Source organism: Panthera leo, chromosome B1 (assembly GCF_018350215.1).
Source record: "Panthera leo isolate Ple1 chromosome B1, P.leo_Ple1_pat1.1, whole genome shotgun sequence".
Taxonomy (NCBI): Eukaryota; Metazoa; Chordata; class Mammalia; order Carnivora; family Felidae; genus Panthera; species Panthera leo.
The window spans coordinates 118,364,925-118,383,607 of NC_056682.1; the positions used below are offsets into that span (position 1 = coordinate 118,364,925).

General features: G+C 33.6%; 1 protein-coding gene across 1 annotated transcript in view; it reads left to right on the forward strand.

The window, feature by feature from the left end:
• TACR3 (tachykinin receptor 3) overlaps positions 1-18,683 on the forward strand; it is an 85,116-nt gene that overhangs the window by 22,226 nt on the left and 44,207 nt on the right. Inside the window, exon 2 of the mRNA XM_042933950.1 lies at positions 16,490-16,678. Coding sequence (XP_042789884.1) covers positions 16,490-16,678 — 189 coding nt within the window. The remainder of the gene's footprint in view (positions 1-16,489; positions 16,679-18,683) is intronic.

Consider the following 18,683-nt stretch of genomic DNA (forward strand, 5'->3'; position numbering starts at 1 on the left):
TGTACAGTATTCCCCATTTGTGTGCTATTTGGATACAGTTCAACTATTTGATTTGTTAATTTTCAGGGAAAAACACTCTGATAGGTTGTTTAAAGAAAATCCTACAAGCACCACATATATAAAGATTCAAAATAAATGGAGATGGAGAAAATTGTTGACATTGTCTGATATGATGAACTTTCCTCTGTAGTTTTATGAAGTTCATTAATCATCTTCAAATCTTCCTCATCTTTACTAGGTTTTGTTATAGTCATTGTTTTGTTTTCTGTTCTATCAGCTACTGAGAGAAGTATGTGATAGTCCAAGTATGAGAATGTATTTTTCATTTTAGTTCTGTCCATTTTGCTCTGCATATTTTATAGCAATGTTAATACAATTCTAGGATTTGTTATGCTTTCCTGTTAAATATATCTTTTTATCATTATTAAATGTCCATTCTTCTATTTAGTATCACTTCATGCCTTAAAGTCTAATGTTTGTGATACTTACACAGCCAATCTTTTCTGGGGGAGTTAATGTTTACATGATAACCTCCACCGTGCAAATGTTTTTATACCAAGAATATCTAATATTATTAGAAATCACAAATTTGATTTCAGTGATGTGTGGGAATCTAAGTTCCAACTATATAATTTCATTTCATTTCAAAATTCACATGCAGTAAAACTGATTTTAATTGATATGCAAATGTAGGACTTTTAATGCACGTATAGATTCCTTTAACAGCCACCACAAACAGAACACAAAACAATTTTTCCCCTCATGCTATACCTTTGTATTCATACCCTCTCCCTGGCCTAAGTTCCTGTAATCACTGATTTATCATCCACCACTGTAGTTTGGTCATAATCATATAATATATATGCTTTGACACTGGATACTTTCACTACCATCTCTGAGATTTATCTAAGTTTTTGAGTGCTTCAAAAGCCTGGTCCTTTTTATTGCTGAGGATATTGCATTGCGTGGATGTACCAAAGTTTGTTCATCCCCCCTGGGAAAATATTTGGGTTGTTTCTAGTTTTGAGCAATTGTGAATACAGCTGCTACAAACACCCATGCACAGAATTACGTGTGAACAAAAGCTTTCATTTCTCTAGGGTAAATAACAAAGAGTAAGATTGCTGCACCCTATCATAAAGGTATAAAGTTGTGCTATCGCCTCATTCCTGTTAGAACGGCTGTCATCAAAAACACGAGAAATAACAAGTGTTGGTGAGGATGTAGAGAAAAGGGAACCCTTGTGCACTGTTGGTGAACAGCCACTATAGAAAACAGTATGGAAATGTCTCAAAAAATTAAAAACAGAACTCCCATATGATCCAGCAATTCCATTTCTGGGTATTTACCCAAAGAAAACAAAAACACTAATATGAAAAAACTGTACCTTTATGTTCGTTGCAGCATTATTTATAATAGCCAAGATATGAAAGTAACCTGTATGTCCATCAGTAGATGAATGGATAAAGAAGATGTGGTATATGTATACAATGGTATATTACTCAGCTGTAAAAAAAAAAAAAAAAAAAAAAGGAAAAGGAAAAGGAAAAAAAAAGAATGGAAACATACCATTTGTGACAACATGGGTGGACCTAGAGGGTATTATGCTATGTGAAATAGTCAAACAGAGAAAGACAAATATCATATTACTTCACTTATATGTGGAATCTAAAAGATAAAACAAAACAGAAACAGACTCATAAATAGAGAACAAACTGGTGGTTGCCAAAGGGGAGGTGGGTGGGTGGATGAGCGAGATAGATGAAGGGGATTAAGATGTACAAACTTCCAGTTGTAAAATAAATAAGTTATGAGGATGTAAAGCACAGTATAGGAAATACAGTCAATAATACTATAATAACGTTGTATGGTGACAGATAGTAACTACCCTCATCTTGGTAAGCATTTTGCAATGTATATAAATTGAAATCACTGTGACGTACACCTGAAATTAATATAATATTGTATGTCAACTATACTTCAATGAAAAAGAGAAACAAACTATGAAACTGTCTTCCACAGTGGCTGTACCATTTTGTATTCATACCAGCAGTATATGAGAGTTCTACTTATTGCAGATCTTCATCAGCAATTGATGCTGTCAGAATTTTTGTTTTGATTTTAGCAATTCTAGTGTGTGTACAGTTGTATCCCAGTGTGGTTTGAATTCACATTTCATTAATGGATAATTATGTTGGACATCTTCATGTGCTTCTCACTAATATTTATTTCTTCATTGGTGAAGTTCAAACCATTTGCCCATTTTTCAATTGGATTGTTTTCTTATAGTTGAGATACTATTTTTAATAGCCTTATTGAATCATAATTTACATTCCATAAAATACAGTCATTTAAGTACACAATTCAATAATTATTCATAAGTTTTTAGTTATATAACCATTAACACAATCTAATTTTAGAACATTTTCATTACCCCAAAGAAAAACCTCACTGTAACTGTAGTCACTGCCTGATCCACACCCATACCTAGACAACTACTATGCTATTTTCTCCTGCTATAGATTTTCTTTTCTGGAATTCGGTATAAACGGAATCATACAATATCTAGTTTTTTGTGTATACTTCAAATTGTTTTCTCTGTTTTTATTTTTTAAGTTTTATTTATTTATTTGTTTGTTTGTTTAGAGAGAAAGCAGGGGAGGGGCAGCAAGAGGGAGACAGACAGAGAGAATCCCAAGTATGTTCTACACTGTCAGTGCAGAGCCCTACGCGGGGCTCAAACTCACCAACCATGAGATCACCACCCAAGCTGAAATCAAGAGTGAGACAATTAACCAACTGAGCCACCAGGGCGCCCCTGTTTTCTCTGTTTTTAAATTGGGTTATATGTCTTCTTATTAAATTGTAAGAGTATTGGTGTATTTTGGACACAAGTCCTTAATTGGACATATTATTTACACATATTTTCTCCCTGTCTTTGGCTTGTCTTTTCCCTTCCTTCATGGTGTATTTGAAGAGCAAAAATTTTTAATTTTGCTGAAGTACAGTATATCATTTTTCCCTTCATTGTGATTTTGTGGTCAATTATAAGAAATCATTAGTTACTTCAAGATAGTGAAGATTCAGTTCTATGTGTTTTCTTGATAGTTTTATAGTTTTAGATCTTACATTTGTATATGATATCCATTCGGAGATGATTTTTGTGTATAGTGTGAGATAACAGGACAAGTCATCTTTTCTTGTGTGAATATCCAATTGTCCCCGTACTGTTTGTTGAAAAGACTACAGTTCCCCCCATTGAGTTGCTTTAGCACATGTGTCAAAAATCAAGCAATAAATGTAAGTGTTTATTTCTGGACCCTTGGTATTTCTAGTTCATTGATCTATATGTCTATTTTTCTGCCAGTACTATACTATCTTGATTACTGTAGCCTTGTAATAGGTTTTAGAATGTGGAAGTGTAAGTCCTTCAACTTTGTCCTTATTTTTCAAAATTGTTTTGACTATTCTAGGAGATTTGCATTTCCAAATTTTTTTAAGATCGGCTTTTTATTTATTTTAATTTTATTTAAATCCAAGTTAGTTAACATATAATGTAATAATGGTTTCATTTTTGGTGCTACTGAATGGAATTTTTCAGTTCATTTTCAGATTGTGCATAGCTAGTATGTAGAAATCCAATTGATTGAACTTGTATCCTGTGACCTTGCTGCACTTATTGATTAATTCTAATGAGTTTTGTTTTTTGTGGATTCCTGAGGATTTTCACCATGGAAGATCATGCCATCTGCTAATAAAGACATTACTTTCTCCTTTTCAATATGGGTGACTTTTATTTCCTTTTTTTCTTTTCTTTATTTTTTCTTTTATTTTTGTTTGTTTGGCTTCTACCTGATTGATTACCCTGGCTAGAACCTCCAGTACAACTTTTAATGGAACTGACAAGGCAAGGACATCCTTGCCTTTTTCCAGATTATAGGGAGAAAGAATTAAATTTTTAACAATCAAGTATTATGTTAATTGTAGATTTTTTCATCAATGCATTTTATCAAGTTGAAGAAGTTTCTTTATATTCCCCGTATGTGAAGAGTTGTTATTCTGAAAAGATTTGGGATTTTGGTAAATTCTTTTCTGCATCTGTTGTCATGATCATGTGGTCATTGTTCTTTATCCTATTACTATAGTATATTACATTAATCAATTTTCAGATCAAACTTGAATTTCCAAAATAATACCCACTTTTCCACGATGGATAATATTTTTCGTATGTTTCTGAAATAACCGACATACAACATTATATTAGTTTTGAGTATACAATATAACAATTTGACATTTGTATAAATTATAAAATTATAAAGTATACAATATTTATAATATTGTATAAATTATAAAATTTTATTGTATAAAATTATATTAACTATAGTCTAGTTAACATCCATCACCACACAGTTAAAAAGGTTTTCTTGTGATGAGTGCTTTTAAGATCTATTCTGTTAGCAAATTTCAACTATGTAAACAGTATAAACTATAGTAGCCATGCTATATGCTACATTCTCATTACTTACTTATTTTATAACTAGAAGTTTGTACCTTTATGCACCCTTTGGTTCTGGTATCATGGTAATACTAACCTTACATAATGAGAGGGGGAAGTGTTTCCTCCTCTGTTTACTGGAAGAGTTTTGAGTATACAGTCTTTTGTTTCCTTTTAAGAATTCTTCAATTTGGGGGCACCTGGGTGGCTCAGTCAGTTAAGTGTCCGACTTTGGCTCAGGAATGATCTTGCTGTTCCCGAGTTCGAGCCCCACGATGAGCTTTGTGCTGATAGCTCAGAGCCTGGAGCCTGTTTCAGATTCTGTGTCTCTCCTCTTTCTCTCTACCCCTCCCCTGCTTGTGTTCTGTCTCTGTCTCTCTCTCTCAAAAATAAATAAACATTAAAAAATAAAATTAAAAAAAGAATTCTTCAATATTACCTAAGTTTCCTAATTTGTTGGCATATTGTTGTTCAGGAAGACTTGTTACAGTTATGGCCCACAAGGAAGAAAGACTATTAAGATAAAATTATCTTATATTTACAGGTGCATTGTAAGAGGAGAAAGAAGCAACTCTTACAAAAAAGTGAATAACTACGTTTTCATTTTCTCAGTGTATCTCATGTGTGAACTGAGTGATCACCATCTAAAGAGTAGCCTCATGTTACTTTCTATCCACGTTTTCTAATTTATTTTCCTTCACAATGTTTACTACTATTTTGTTTCCTACTATATTCATAGCATCTAGGATACTGACTACATATAGTCGGCACTCTACATATTTCTTGTATGACTGGCTGAATGGATGAACAGAGACATTTTTAAATTGCTCTCCTATCACTTCCTACCATTGAATAATGTGGGCACAATTTACCTTAATGAGATATAATGAAAATATAATTAAAAAGAAAAATAAGATATGAAAAAGCCTTCATTTTCCATCTTTATTACCCAAGTTTAAAGGTTATCCATTGCCTGTTTTTCTTCCATTTGCACAGTTAAATAAGCCTTTACATCATCACAATGTAAATACTCACAGATTTGGAAATCCTCCTGCTTGATGAGTGTCATCATCCCTATGATTTTAAGGATAATCTAGTGGAGCTGCTACATGCCAGTATTTACTTCAGAAAGCAGTCTGATGTGGTGTAGATCCACATTAGACAAAACTGGTGGGAATTAATTCCTAGTACACGCAAAGAAATTTAACAATCTCCAAGTGTAACACTGAATGTTTCCATTTAATCATTGAATCATTGAGCAGGAGTTGTTCTTATTGAAGTTGCGTAGAAAATTGCATTACTCTCTGTATAGAAATTTGTTTCAGATGGAGATTTAGAAAAGAAATAACTGATATACTGTACCACCCTGATGGGATAGGTTTGTATTAGAGAGCTAGGGACAATATCAAAAGATTTTCCAATCTTTAGATTAGAATTTTGGCATAAACTTATTTTTCTTTCCATGCCAATCACGAGTTTTAAGAACCACGTTCATTTTTTTTGTTTGTTTTTATCTCAAACTTACCTCTTTACCTGGTTTTTTATTTTTGTTTTTGTCCTAAGTATTAATTTCATTTTATTCAACATAGTTTGGGATGATTTAGATTGAGTGTCTACTGTGCCTGACATTATCTACATCTCTTTGTATATACTGTGTTATTTAATGACATTATAACCTCATGATCATACTCTATTATTCCCATTTAGTAAAGTTAAGGAAACTATTCCTTTAAAAAAAATGCATACATGCTGAAGTCTCCTTTTGTAAACAGTTATTCACTCTACCCAAATATTCAACAACCGTAGAAGTAGTCAAATATTCAACTGTCCAAATATGCAATAGCCATTTGCAGTCAGTATTCAGCTCTCATTTGACTCCTATAGATACTTTGTTAGGTGCTACAGAACACAGAGATGAATAAATCAGAATCTCCAATGAGTTCAGATCAAATTATGAGCATAATACTGTTGGAGCACTGAGAAGGTTAAAAACTAACTCTGGACAGAGGGAAGGGAAGAAATCCACAGTGATCATTCTGTAATCTGAGTGGAAACTGAAGGATGCCTAGAAGTTTAGCAGTCGTAGAACTTTACAATAATGTATGTATGAGCGAGAGGGAAATCATTCCAGCAAAGAAACTACCATGTGAGAAACATGAAATTGTCAAAGGATATGTAAGCTGGACAATTTCTATTTTTCAAGTCAGATCTTCTCTCTACTTATTCTATTCTTTTTTCTGTCCCCTCCTCCCAGGCTGAATATTTCTGTGGACTATATGCATCGAAAGGGTCCCTTGCTCTCTGGCCTCTTCTTTGGCTTTGCCTAGTGGGAGATACTTGAAGGAGATGGGAGGAAGAGAGGAGAGCGACTTTGGAATGTATCCACTCTCCTTCCATTCAGGATTGCTGCAAATTGGCTAAGCCCAAACAATATCCATATCTCTTGTCAAGTGCTACTCCCCCAGGTGTTCATCTCCTCAGTTCAGATTATAGCATCCTTTCATCCTTGAGACCTGGGCAGGAGGACACCCATGCCTCCCAACTCCTTGCTGTTGCTAGTCCCAGGAATATTCATTTCAAGTTGATTTCCTTTAACAACTTTGTAAAATGGGGTTTGTAAATGGCTTATTTATTTAATTTTGTAAATGACCTCTTTATTAAACTCTCTTCAGTTTTCCCACTTGAGTGTGCCATTGTTTTTCCCGGAGCTCTGACTTATACAACATAGCAAGTTTGAGCAAAAGTTAAGATATTTAGTGCCAGTTAAGATATTTAGTGCCACTGTAGTAAAGTGTGTGCAGAATTGCAGCTAATCCTGTCAAAAGTGAAGAAACAGTGAAATTATTTAGAAAGATAACTTGAAAGACATTGTGAAGAAAGCTAAGAGTAGCATCCAGGAAACCCATTATGGTGATGTTGCAATAATCCAGGCATTGAGAGTTGGAAGAGAGGAACAGAACAGATTTGGTGATGTCAGAAGGTGGACTGATAAGATTTATGATTGTGCAAAGGAAATGAGAAAAAGAAGAGGTTCAGAGTAACTCATACATATATACAAATAATATTTATAATGAGTATACTCAAAAAAGTATTCGTTTTCCAAAAATGAAAAACCTATTATTGAAACATAAACTTTTTTTCATATATGCATAGTAATATTCATGTTTTTTCTGAAGATATTCACACTGTAAAAGGGTATATATAAAATCATTTCCATCCATTCTCATAAAGCTCTTAATGTCACTGTTGGTTAAAAAAAAATGTCTGCCAGGGGGGCCTGGGTGGCTCAGTTGGTTAAGCATTAGACTTCGGCTCAGGTCACGATCTCGCAGTCTGTGAGTTTGAGCCTCATGCTGGGCTCTGTGCTGACAGCTCAGATTCTGGAGCCTGCTTCAGATCTGTGTCTCCCTCTCTTTCTGTCCCTCCCCTGTTCATGCTTTGTCTCTCTCTGTCTCTCAAAAATAAATAAATGTTAAAAAATTTTTTAAAAAAAGCAAACTGTCTGCCAGAACTATGGACTTGCAGTACCAGTTATAATATGTGGCTTTACTTAATCACATGTATATAAAAGACATATAAAAGGAAAGCCAAGTAATTTTAAGGGGAAGCTAATAGATGGAAGGAAATTTTGGCTCAATACTATTTGATATATAAGTCATACTGTAGTACTCTGCAAATTACACAAACTAAGTTACTTCACTCAGTTGTCCCAACAATCTACTCCCTGTCATAATTCTGATTATAAGGGCCTGGAACCATAATTAGTTTTCAGACAACCTCCCTCTGATTAAAATTATAATCTCAAAGTTATGCGGGAGACTACTTTCATCTATTTCAACAATTCACCTGAAGTTTATAATCCCTTAACTCACTCAATAAGTGGTGATTCATTCTATTCCTGATTCTTCAGTGCCTTCAACAACAGAGGGAAAAAAAAAGTATTACCACTGGAGACAGTCCATTGTGCCCTACAGAGTTGTGATTCATCTTTCTCCAGAAGATGCGGTCTGAGCTCTACCTCCTGTAGCAATCTAAAACTGCTCTACTATCTACACTATAGCTCTTCATTTATGTGTATTAATACTTATTTTATATTTATATTAATATAAATTAATATAAATATATAAACACATATATATTAATATGTGTATTAATATCTATTTTATATTTATGTATTTTAATAATTATATACTTATATAATATATAACATATTTTATGTATTATATATTGTATATATTCTTTTTGAGAGAGAGAAAGAGAGAGGTAGAGGGAAAGGGAGAGAGAGGCTCTTAAGCAGGCTCCATGCCCAACGTGGAGGCCAACTTGGGGCTCAATATCACAACGAGATCATGACCTAAGCTGAAATCAGGAGTCACATGTTTAACCGACTGAGCCACCCAGGTGCCCCAACATTTGACCAAAGCTTGCAAGTGTCTCAAGTCTTTTCTGGTTAAGAAATTTCATTTCCTTTACCCATTGACTATAATATGACCTGTCTATTGCCCTTACCTAGGAGTTTCTTTAGCTCTTATTCTAACTCCTCCATTTTGGGGCAAACTTTTGAATTCTCTCTTCATCTAAAAACTCTTTTCCTTATAGAATGAAATAATATTGGATTGAATTTTTTTTTTTCTTATTGACCTGAAAAAGGGCTTTGGATGCATTTTAGGAAGCATATTACCTTATAGTATAAATAGAATATCATGTATAATTATACTATACACAATTACATCTAGTGTTTTGTGTTATCTGTATAAAATATTGAATACTAAAAATATAAGTCCTTTTCAGCTTCAAATATATTTTAATGAAAGCATTGCTTTCAAGAAAATAATCTGCCAAGAGTTCAAAACTATTTTCATGGGGAATTAGTTTCTATACATATTATATATATAATTTATTTAATGTTTATTTTTTAAGAGACAGAAAGAAAGAGAGAGCATTAGTGGGGGAGGGGCAGAGAGAGAGAAGGAGGCACAGGATCCGAAGCGGGCTCCACACTGTCAGCAGAGAGCACGGTGTAGGGTTGGAACTCATAAACTGTGAAGTTATGACCTAGCTGAAGTCAGATGCTTAACCAACTGAGCCACCCAGGCACCCCAGGAACTAGTTTCTTAACAAAGTTAACTTTTCAATATATGATTGATAACATAAAGATGACTTTGTGAAAGCAGCACTTTCAAAGTGATATATAGAAGTGGTTATATATGTTCCCATTAATTTTCTGAGACAATATAGAGATGACACAAAATATTAGTAAATTGGACTTTAAAAAAAGGGTTTATAGTTTTACAGTATTTATGGTATTTCATAGATGAAATAACCTATTATTTTCTGATTTTTAAATTATTTATCATCAGAGATAATATAAATAGCATAAAATAATTTTCAACAGTAAATTTTATATTGTTAATATAGAAAACTACTTCTAAATTGAGGTCTGAAATTTTGAGGAGAAATTGTTTTATGTGGTACTCACTAATGAGGTAGCATTTTATTATAAATCACTTTGTAATTATTATAAATAATTAGAATTTAAAGATTACCTGATTTATATATAAAGCTCTTAGAATAGAGTCTGGTACAGGTGTTAGCAATTATTGCTTTTATTGTTAAAAAAGAAAACCTAAATATATATTGGATATATATCAGTGAAGTCATGATTAATACCTCTCCAGCTTTATTTGACATCTTTGCCTTTCCCTCCTCTGTGCTGTAGAGAATCTGGCCTTTCTAGTTTCTCAAATACCTCTTGCTTCCTCCAACCTCAGTACTTGCTGTTCCACTTTTTCTTCAAATCCCAATTCTAATTAACTCCTATTTATTGTTCTAAACCAATGTTGCTTCCTCGGAGAAGCCTACTAATATCTCTACCATCATTTCAACCCACACCCCAGACTAGGTCAAATTGCCTATTTTACGCTTTATGATTACTAGTACATGTCTTCTTAACACTGTGTACACAGTGGAGATAATTTTGCAGACTTCCTAAAGGATCGGGCTAGATAAACTAGCCTACTAACAGAAATGCAAAACTGGGCTAAACTTGTCAAGGGGTTGCAAATGACAGGGTCACCCACGGTACATGTAGAGTTCTTTAAAAATTGCAGAATATAAAATGAGTATAACGAAGAGAAGAAAAGTCAAGTTTAGAATCATAGGATAAAAAGTGGTGGTGTATTCTCCCCTCCCCTAAATTCCTAAATCCAATAAAATTTTGAAATCTGAAATGCTTTATATAATTGGATTTGTTGTGGAAATCATATGACAGTACAAGTTTGCATTCAGGTTCATAATGGGTGACATGAAAGTATTTTATACAGATTCAAGAATAAAAACAGAGGGTACCAAATAGGTTAGATTGTATTTCACTTAGAAATCATGGGGGAAGGTGCTGAACTCACACAGGCCATTACAGTAAAGCTCCATGGAAAGTTTAACCAAATATCCAAGAGGCAATGTTTCCCAAAGAACATTTAGGTAGTAATTTCGTACATATTTTGTGATTATTTGAATAATGTCTTTCTTCTGTGTTAGACTCTGAATTCTACAAGAGCAGGAACCATATCTATCTTATTTATCAATATGGTCAAAGAATGTAATAAAATCTTGGGAAAAAAGCATTCAAGAAATAATTGAAAACAAATAGCTGATATTCAATTAATAAATGAATAGGTAAATCTAATTGCTGAATTTAAACCAAAAGTATATAAAATGAAAGTCAAGTACTTTCACTATTCTGAAACTTTATTTTTATTTTTTAAATTTTTTTAAGTTTTATTTATTTATTTTGAGAGAGAGGGAGTGAGTGAGCACACATGCATGCATTCAAGCGGGGGAGGAGCAGAGAGGGAGGGAGAGAGAGAATCCCAAGTAGGCTCTGCACTGTCAGCATGGAGCCCAAGGCAGGGCTTAATCTCAGGAAACCTGAAATCATGACCTGAGCCAAAATCAGGCATTCGACACTTAACCAACTGACCCAGGCACCCCTGAAACTTTATTTTTTAAATCTAATTTTCCTCAAGTGCCAGTCTATAAATTTTACTTATAAAAATTAAAAAATCTGGGTAAATAAGCAAGTTATTTGTTTCTTGCTTGATAATATTTTGAAGTTCCTATTATATGTGTACATATATTTGAATGTATGGATATACAAGCTTATTTTAATAAATATTTGTTCCCTTCAAAATTCACTAAGACAATAGTTATGACAAATTAATTAACTGGCTCACTCTTATTTAAAATACTTATGAAAAAGCATAAATAAAATTTGTCTGCAAAATGCCATTTCAGAAAAGATTATATTTCTCTCTAGTGATTTTTTAAAGCAGAAAATGCCTTAGCACCAAAGGCCAGAAGTTGAAACAGTATGGGTCATGAACAGCTGTTACAACGAATCTTTATTTTGTACAGACAATAGGCAGACAACATTATATATATGGGCTTTACAGCCTAAAACATTGCCTACCGTGACTGGAAGCAAATTGGAAAACAGCAAAATCCACATCATTTGAGGCAAATATTCTTTGCATTGTTAATCTAGTGCATATCTGAAGGCTGTACACTGCCTTTCATACCAAAATTTTAAAATGTGTAGAGGCATATAAAAATCCAGAAACAGAGCTTACTAAAAATGCTAACAAAAGGAAGAATCATACCAGATATCAAGAACAATCGCAAATGGAAAAGGCTTGCTTATTGAAAGTAAGTAACGGTATGTCGAAATACTCTGTTTAGATATCAAAGAACCAGAAAAGACCCTTCAATTATATCAGAAAAGTAAGTGGTAAAAGAATGTGGCCTTGTCTTAGAATGGAAAGGAAAATTGATAAAAGATGGCATTTAAAATAGGAGCTTTCAGTGGATGCTTCTGAGAATTACAGACTCTATAAAAAATAATAAGACATAATTTTAAACTTGTTTGAGTGATATGCTAATTGAAAGAGTGAAGAATCCAATCTTAGCGATTACGTATCAAATGATCATACTAAGGGCACTAATGTATTTGAGAATCTGTTTAGTAAAGGCAAGAATGGTAGTGAGAAGCTCAGACAAAAACCTGGGAAAAGCTAATGTGATCATATCAAAGATACATATTTCTTTAAAGGAGAAATAAAGTACTAACAATCATTTGAGTGATATTATATCGCAGATTGGATTATTTCTTCTCAAGGTCCAGAGGATATTTATTTGGATGAGCCTAAGGATCCATTTTTTCATGCCTACTTTTGAGCAAATTATTATTGCTGGAGAGAGCCACAGAACAGGAAATATTGATGCCCCAATGAATTCCTAATTACCAGTTTCAAATTAATCTTGTCAGCAGTGCCTGGCAATTGTACCTACTTCTATGGCCAACTGGCTCTCCCTTTCTACAATGTTTTAACATTCCTTTATTTTCCTCAAACCATTACCATAATTCAATCTCCCTGGTAACACCTTATTTCAAGCAGCAATCATCTCTCACCCAAAACAAAACAATAGCCAGTTTACTTATTCCCACTGCTTGCATTATTTTCCTTCCTTCAATTAATACTAAAATCTCCTCACTAAAGTCTGATTATTCTCTTCCTTTGACTGATCACCTTGATTTTTCGCCATAGGACAAAAAATCTACGACCTGCTCTACAACTCTATCTCAGACCACTTCCTCCTTCACACTCTGTTTCCATTACAGTAGTCTTTATTCAAGTGCACAATGCTTTCCCCATCCTTACCCTTTGCTTTGGTTTCCTGGGCCTCTTGTACCAAAGTGCCACAGAGTGACTTGAAACAAGAGGATTTTACTGTCTTAACAGCTCTGGAAGCTGGAAGTCTGAAATCAAGGGATTGACAAGGACCATGCTCCCTCAGAAAGCTGTAAGAAAATCCTTCCTTGCCTGCTCGTAGCTTTCTGTGGTTTGCTGGAAGTCTTTGGCATTCCTTGGCTTTTAGATGCATCAGTCAAACCTCCATCTTCATGTGGCATTCTCCATATGTTTCTCTCTATTCCCAAATTTCTTTTAAATCAGTCATATTGGGTTAGGGCCCACCCTAATGACCTCATTTTAACTCACTTGCCTATATAAAAACCCCATTTACAACTAAAGTCACATTCTGTGGTATTGGGGTTTAGGACTTAAACATACCTTTTTTAGAGGGACACAATTCAACCAATAAAAACTCACCATTTACGCAGGAGTTTTTCACATGTCATTTGTTCTTCCAGAAATCTTCCTGGCAACCCTTACTCTTCTGCCACCTTGCCTAGTTACCTTTCCAAATTTCAACCCAGAATGACTTGTCTTAGGAGAGACTGAGTCACAACCTAAATATGTTTTTCCCAGTAAATACATTCACATGGCTATATATTCCTTGCCTTTTAACACTTATCATATTTGTAATTTTGTTTATTTTACATTCCTTGGTTATTATCTGTCTACTTCACTAGACTGTGAGCTCTGCGAAGGTCATTTCTCCTTACTATTGTTTCATATACCACAGTAGGCATTCAGTAAATGTTTGGTTGAATGAATAACAGATCACACCAGAAATGACAAAAATGTCAGCTTGAAGTTCCTAAATTTCTGCCTTCACTGAAGTGTTAGTTAATGAGAACATAAATTGACTGTCTTCATATAATTCCAACAAAACAATATTCTACCTGTTTGGAAATAATTTCTGTAATATAGAGTAACTTAGCAACAAAATCAAGAAGCAACTTGTACTATTTTGAATTATCTGTGCTGTAATAGTAATACAGGACTTTAACCCTGCACATGCCAGTCAAATTCTCTTTTCAGTCTCAAAAAAATCAACTCTCTAAACATCCAAATTGCATTCATAAACTTCCAGGCAAGCAAAAAAGCAAAATATCATGATAGAGTTGAGGAATATTCAGTTCAGTACAACAAAATTTATTGATAAGTGCTGTGCTTGACTCTAGACACTCCTTAAGCAACCAGCTAATATAATGAGAGAAATGCTGTGGTGAATCATAACCAACAGCAGTGGAAACAGAAATACCCAACTATAATTATTCCCTTTCTATGCTTGACTCTTGTCTTTAATATTGCACATAAACGCTTTCATATTCAGAGGCAAAATAGGATTCTTTGGACGGCATCTACCTTGAATATTTTTCTCTCTCTTCCACAATTCCTTATATGAACTGCCATATTCAAAGTCTTCATCTGTATCCATATGGACTTTGGAGACTGGCAGAACTGTTTTAGAATTCCAGCTCTTACCATCTGCGTCATTTTGACCAATCTACTTAATGTATTTAAGCTTCACTTTCTTTTTCTGTAAAATAGAAATAATAATATTATCTGGTTGATTAGACTGTTTTGGATGTTAAATATATATAATGTGTATAATAAATTGCCTGCTTATGGTTGGCAGTCACGAAATGTTGCTACTATTCACCAACATAAGCATAAGAGGTAAATTATAAAACAATTTTCAATTTCAAACATAGGCATTTTCAAAGCATAAGAGACTCTTAAAAACTGAGAACAAACTAAGGGTTGATGGGGGGTGGGAGGGAGGGGAAGGTGGGTGATGGGTATTGAGGAGGGCACCTTTTGGGATGAGCACTGGGTGTCGTATGGAAACCAATTTGACAATAAATTTCATATATTGGAAAAAAAACAAACAAACATAGGCATTTTATTTTCATTGTGTGGTTCACTTTATTTCCAAAACTATGGTACTGTTTTTATGATTTTTTACCTAACATTCATTTTTACCTATTAGCTGTCATACATAATAAATTAAGGATATTTCCTTTAAGTAAATTTCAACTAAAGTTAATATGATGAGTAGTACATAGGTAAGTTCCAATATATCTATTAAAGGTCCAATTCTGCCTAATAGTCATAAAACAAAGGGCAATAAGCAAATTAAAAAAAATTATTCTTATCTTGAAATATTTATTCTTAAAATTAAAATGTTTTGGACTTAAGTAATAGTCATTCTTTGATTATATTGTTGCCTTTGAAAAATTTACAGAAATCAAAATATATTTGAGAAACACAAAATTGTCAATAGCAAAAACAATTTCAACAATGTTTTGTTGATAGAAATGTAAAAATATAATTAATTTTGTGTATAATTTCAAATTAATTTTCTACTCTATTAGCCAGAATTTGGCAATTAGGCATATTATCCAATTTGAAACTGTCAATTGTTTCTCCCAGACATATTATTAATATTTTAACAAGTGAATAAAACTTGATTTTTGTTACCATATTCAAAGTTTCCAATTTCCCAAAACTTTGCTCTCTAAAAATCATATGTGTGTTTTTGAGAGTCTCAAGTATATTTTTCTATAACTATTATGTTATACATAGTTACACAGGCACTATGAAGATTTTCATGGTAAACCATGAATTCAATTTTAGAGGTAACAGCAAGGGATAGCCTCAGTCAAACTTGACTTATTTATTATTATCTGAATCCTGATCTTGTCTCGATATATTTAGATGGAGTTGTTGATGATATCCTTTATAAGGGATTCCTCATTTTTGTCAGATAGGTTTATCTATATTAGTTCTCCAGAATTTTCTTCTAAAAAGTTAAACTACAGAAGAAAAATGGAGGTCTTGAGGTACAGAACTCATATTTTTAAGCATTTACTATGCACTTTTCCAGTCCCATTCAACAGACATTTATGAATTCTGATAATGTGCAAGGCACAGCACAAATAATCAATACCTTTCACTTACCTTATTTCTATTGATCTTGACTTCACCCCTATAAGGTGAATGTTCTTGTTTCTATTTTTAAAATAATAAAGCTGAGGTTCAAAAAGTTTGAATAAGTGACAGAATAGGATTTGAACCTCAGTATGCCTGATTCCTAAGACTATGCCATGATTATCATTCCATGCTGCCTCTACAAAGCAAAATCCTTATCAACTTGCTTACCAGAGACAGATAACTCCTTTGAAACTCCATTTTTAACTCTGCTAGCAAGAGAACCAACAAAATGGTTTTGTTTGTTTTTGTATAGGTATATGGCCATTATTGATCCCTTGAAACCCAGACTATCTGCCACAGCAACCAAGATCGTCATTGGAAGTATTTGGATTCTAGCATTTCTACTTGCCTTCCCTCAGTGTCTTTACTCCAAAATTAAAGTCATGCCAGGCCGTACTCTTTGCTACGTGCAATGGCCAGAGGGTCCTAAACAACATTTCACGTAAGTTAATTCTCTACTGTGGTTTTCAATTCAATTTATTGAACACTTAAAGAACTATAGGTTGGGAGCAACAATTAAGCAAATAAAACATAAACATTTCCCTCAAGGGTCCATATGTTATTTGGGAAAAGAGGCACATTGAAGTACTAGAATACATGGGTGCCTGGTTAGCTTAGTTGGTAGAGTAACTCTTGACCTCGGAGTTGTGAGTTTGAGCCCCACAGTGGGTGTAGAGATCACTTAAAATCTTTAAAAAAAAAAAAAGTTTAAAATACTACAATATGGTATGGTCAATAAGTTTTATAAATTACAAAGGTTACTAACATGAAAAATGAGATGAATTTTATATGGGGTAACTCTAGAGAGTTTCCTGAAGGAAGTGATAAAATCCCTGGAGATGAAAGCAATGCACAAAGGAAAGCAGGGTTGTTATTAATTGAGAAAAGAATGGGAAAGGAAGAACTGAAGCCCAAAGGTGCTGATTGTCCTTTTAAAGTCCTGGTTAGGGAAAGGCAGTTCTGGTAGGTTCTTGGTTGTGCTCCTTTGTTTTAGCATTAAAGAAACATAAACACTAGGTTGGAAAATAATTATGAATGTTATACAATAGAATTTGGTATTTCATATTTTGGACACATATTAAGAAAAGCAAAAGGAAAAAAAGTAATTGGGCAACTGTTTGCATTTTTTATTCCGATAATTTAAATTTTAATTCAATAAAATCTAATGCAGTGTCCTATTTTTTTCTTTAAAAAATAACAAATGATGCAAATACAATGGTAATCTTTTATAATTTTTTTAATGTTTATTTATTTTTGAGAGAGAGAGCACAAGCAGGGGAGGGGCAGAGAGAGAGGGAGACAGAATCCAAAGCAAGCTCCAGGCTCTGAGTTGTCAGCACAAAGCTGGACATGGAGCTCGAACTCGCAAACCACGAGATCATGACATGAGCTGAAATAGGATGTTTAATATAACGGTCATTTTTTAAAGCAGTCACTTTATCAAACTTCTCTACCCAAAGTCCAGATTTGTTTTTAAGTTTTTATTATAATTCCAGTTAGTTAAGATACATTGTTATATTAGTTTCAGGTGTACAATATAATGATTCAACAATTCCATACATCATCTGGTGCTCACCATGAGAAGTGCACTGCTTAATCCCCATCACCTTTTTAACCCACCCCTTCTCACCCACCTCCCTTCCAATAGCCATCAGTTTGGTTTTTTTTTTTAATTAAGAGTCTGTTTTTTAATTTCTCTCTCTCTCTTTTCCCCTTTGCTCATTTGTTTTTTTCTTAAATTCTACATATGAGTAAAATCATATGGTATTTGTTTTTCTCTGACTTCCCAGAGTCCAGATTTTTAAAGAAAAATATTAGGAAGTATTTAATTGAAGGAAAAGCAGGAAATAGTTATTAAACTGAATACTGTTATTCTATCTGATATTAATAAATCTTAGCTGTATAACAAAATAAAAGTAATCATAATAATAAAATTAAGTTATTTGTTGACTGAATCGCTTCCCACTGACTGTAACTCAATACTTAAAAAGCTATCAGGAAACGGGAAGGCAAGGAGGTTTAAGATTCCCTTTACAAAGAAACAGGTATTGAGAAGACTAGTATACCGAATTCTTTAATTTCCTTAAAGCCTTCCGAAGACAGCGGAAACTACACAAAACTTTATACAAATTTTAATTGTGTGGTTATATTATCAGTTGCCCTTCTATTCCTCCCCAACTGCATCCTTATCAATTTTTTAAATATTTATTTATTACTTTTGAGAGACAAGGAGAGACGGGGGAGGGACAGAGAGAGAGGGAGACAGAGGATCCGAAGTGGGCTCTGTGTTGACCATGAGATCGTGACCTAAGCAAAAGTCAGATGCTTGGCTGACTGAGCCAGCCAGGTGCCCCTACATCCTTATCATTTTGACTTAAATCTATAAAAACGTAGAATTTAGTTTGCTAATTTATAGTATCTTGACACTAACAGATGTCACTAACAGA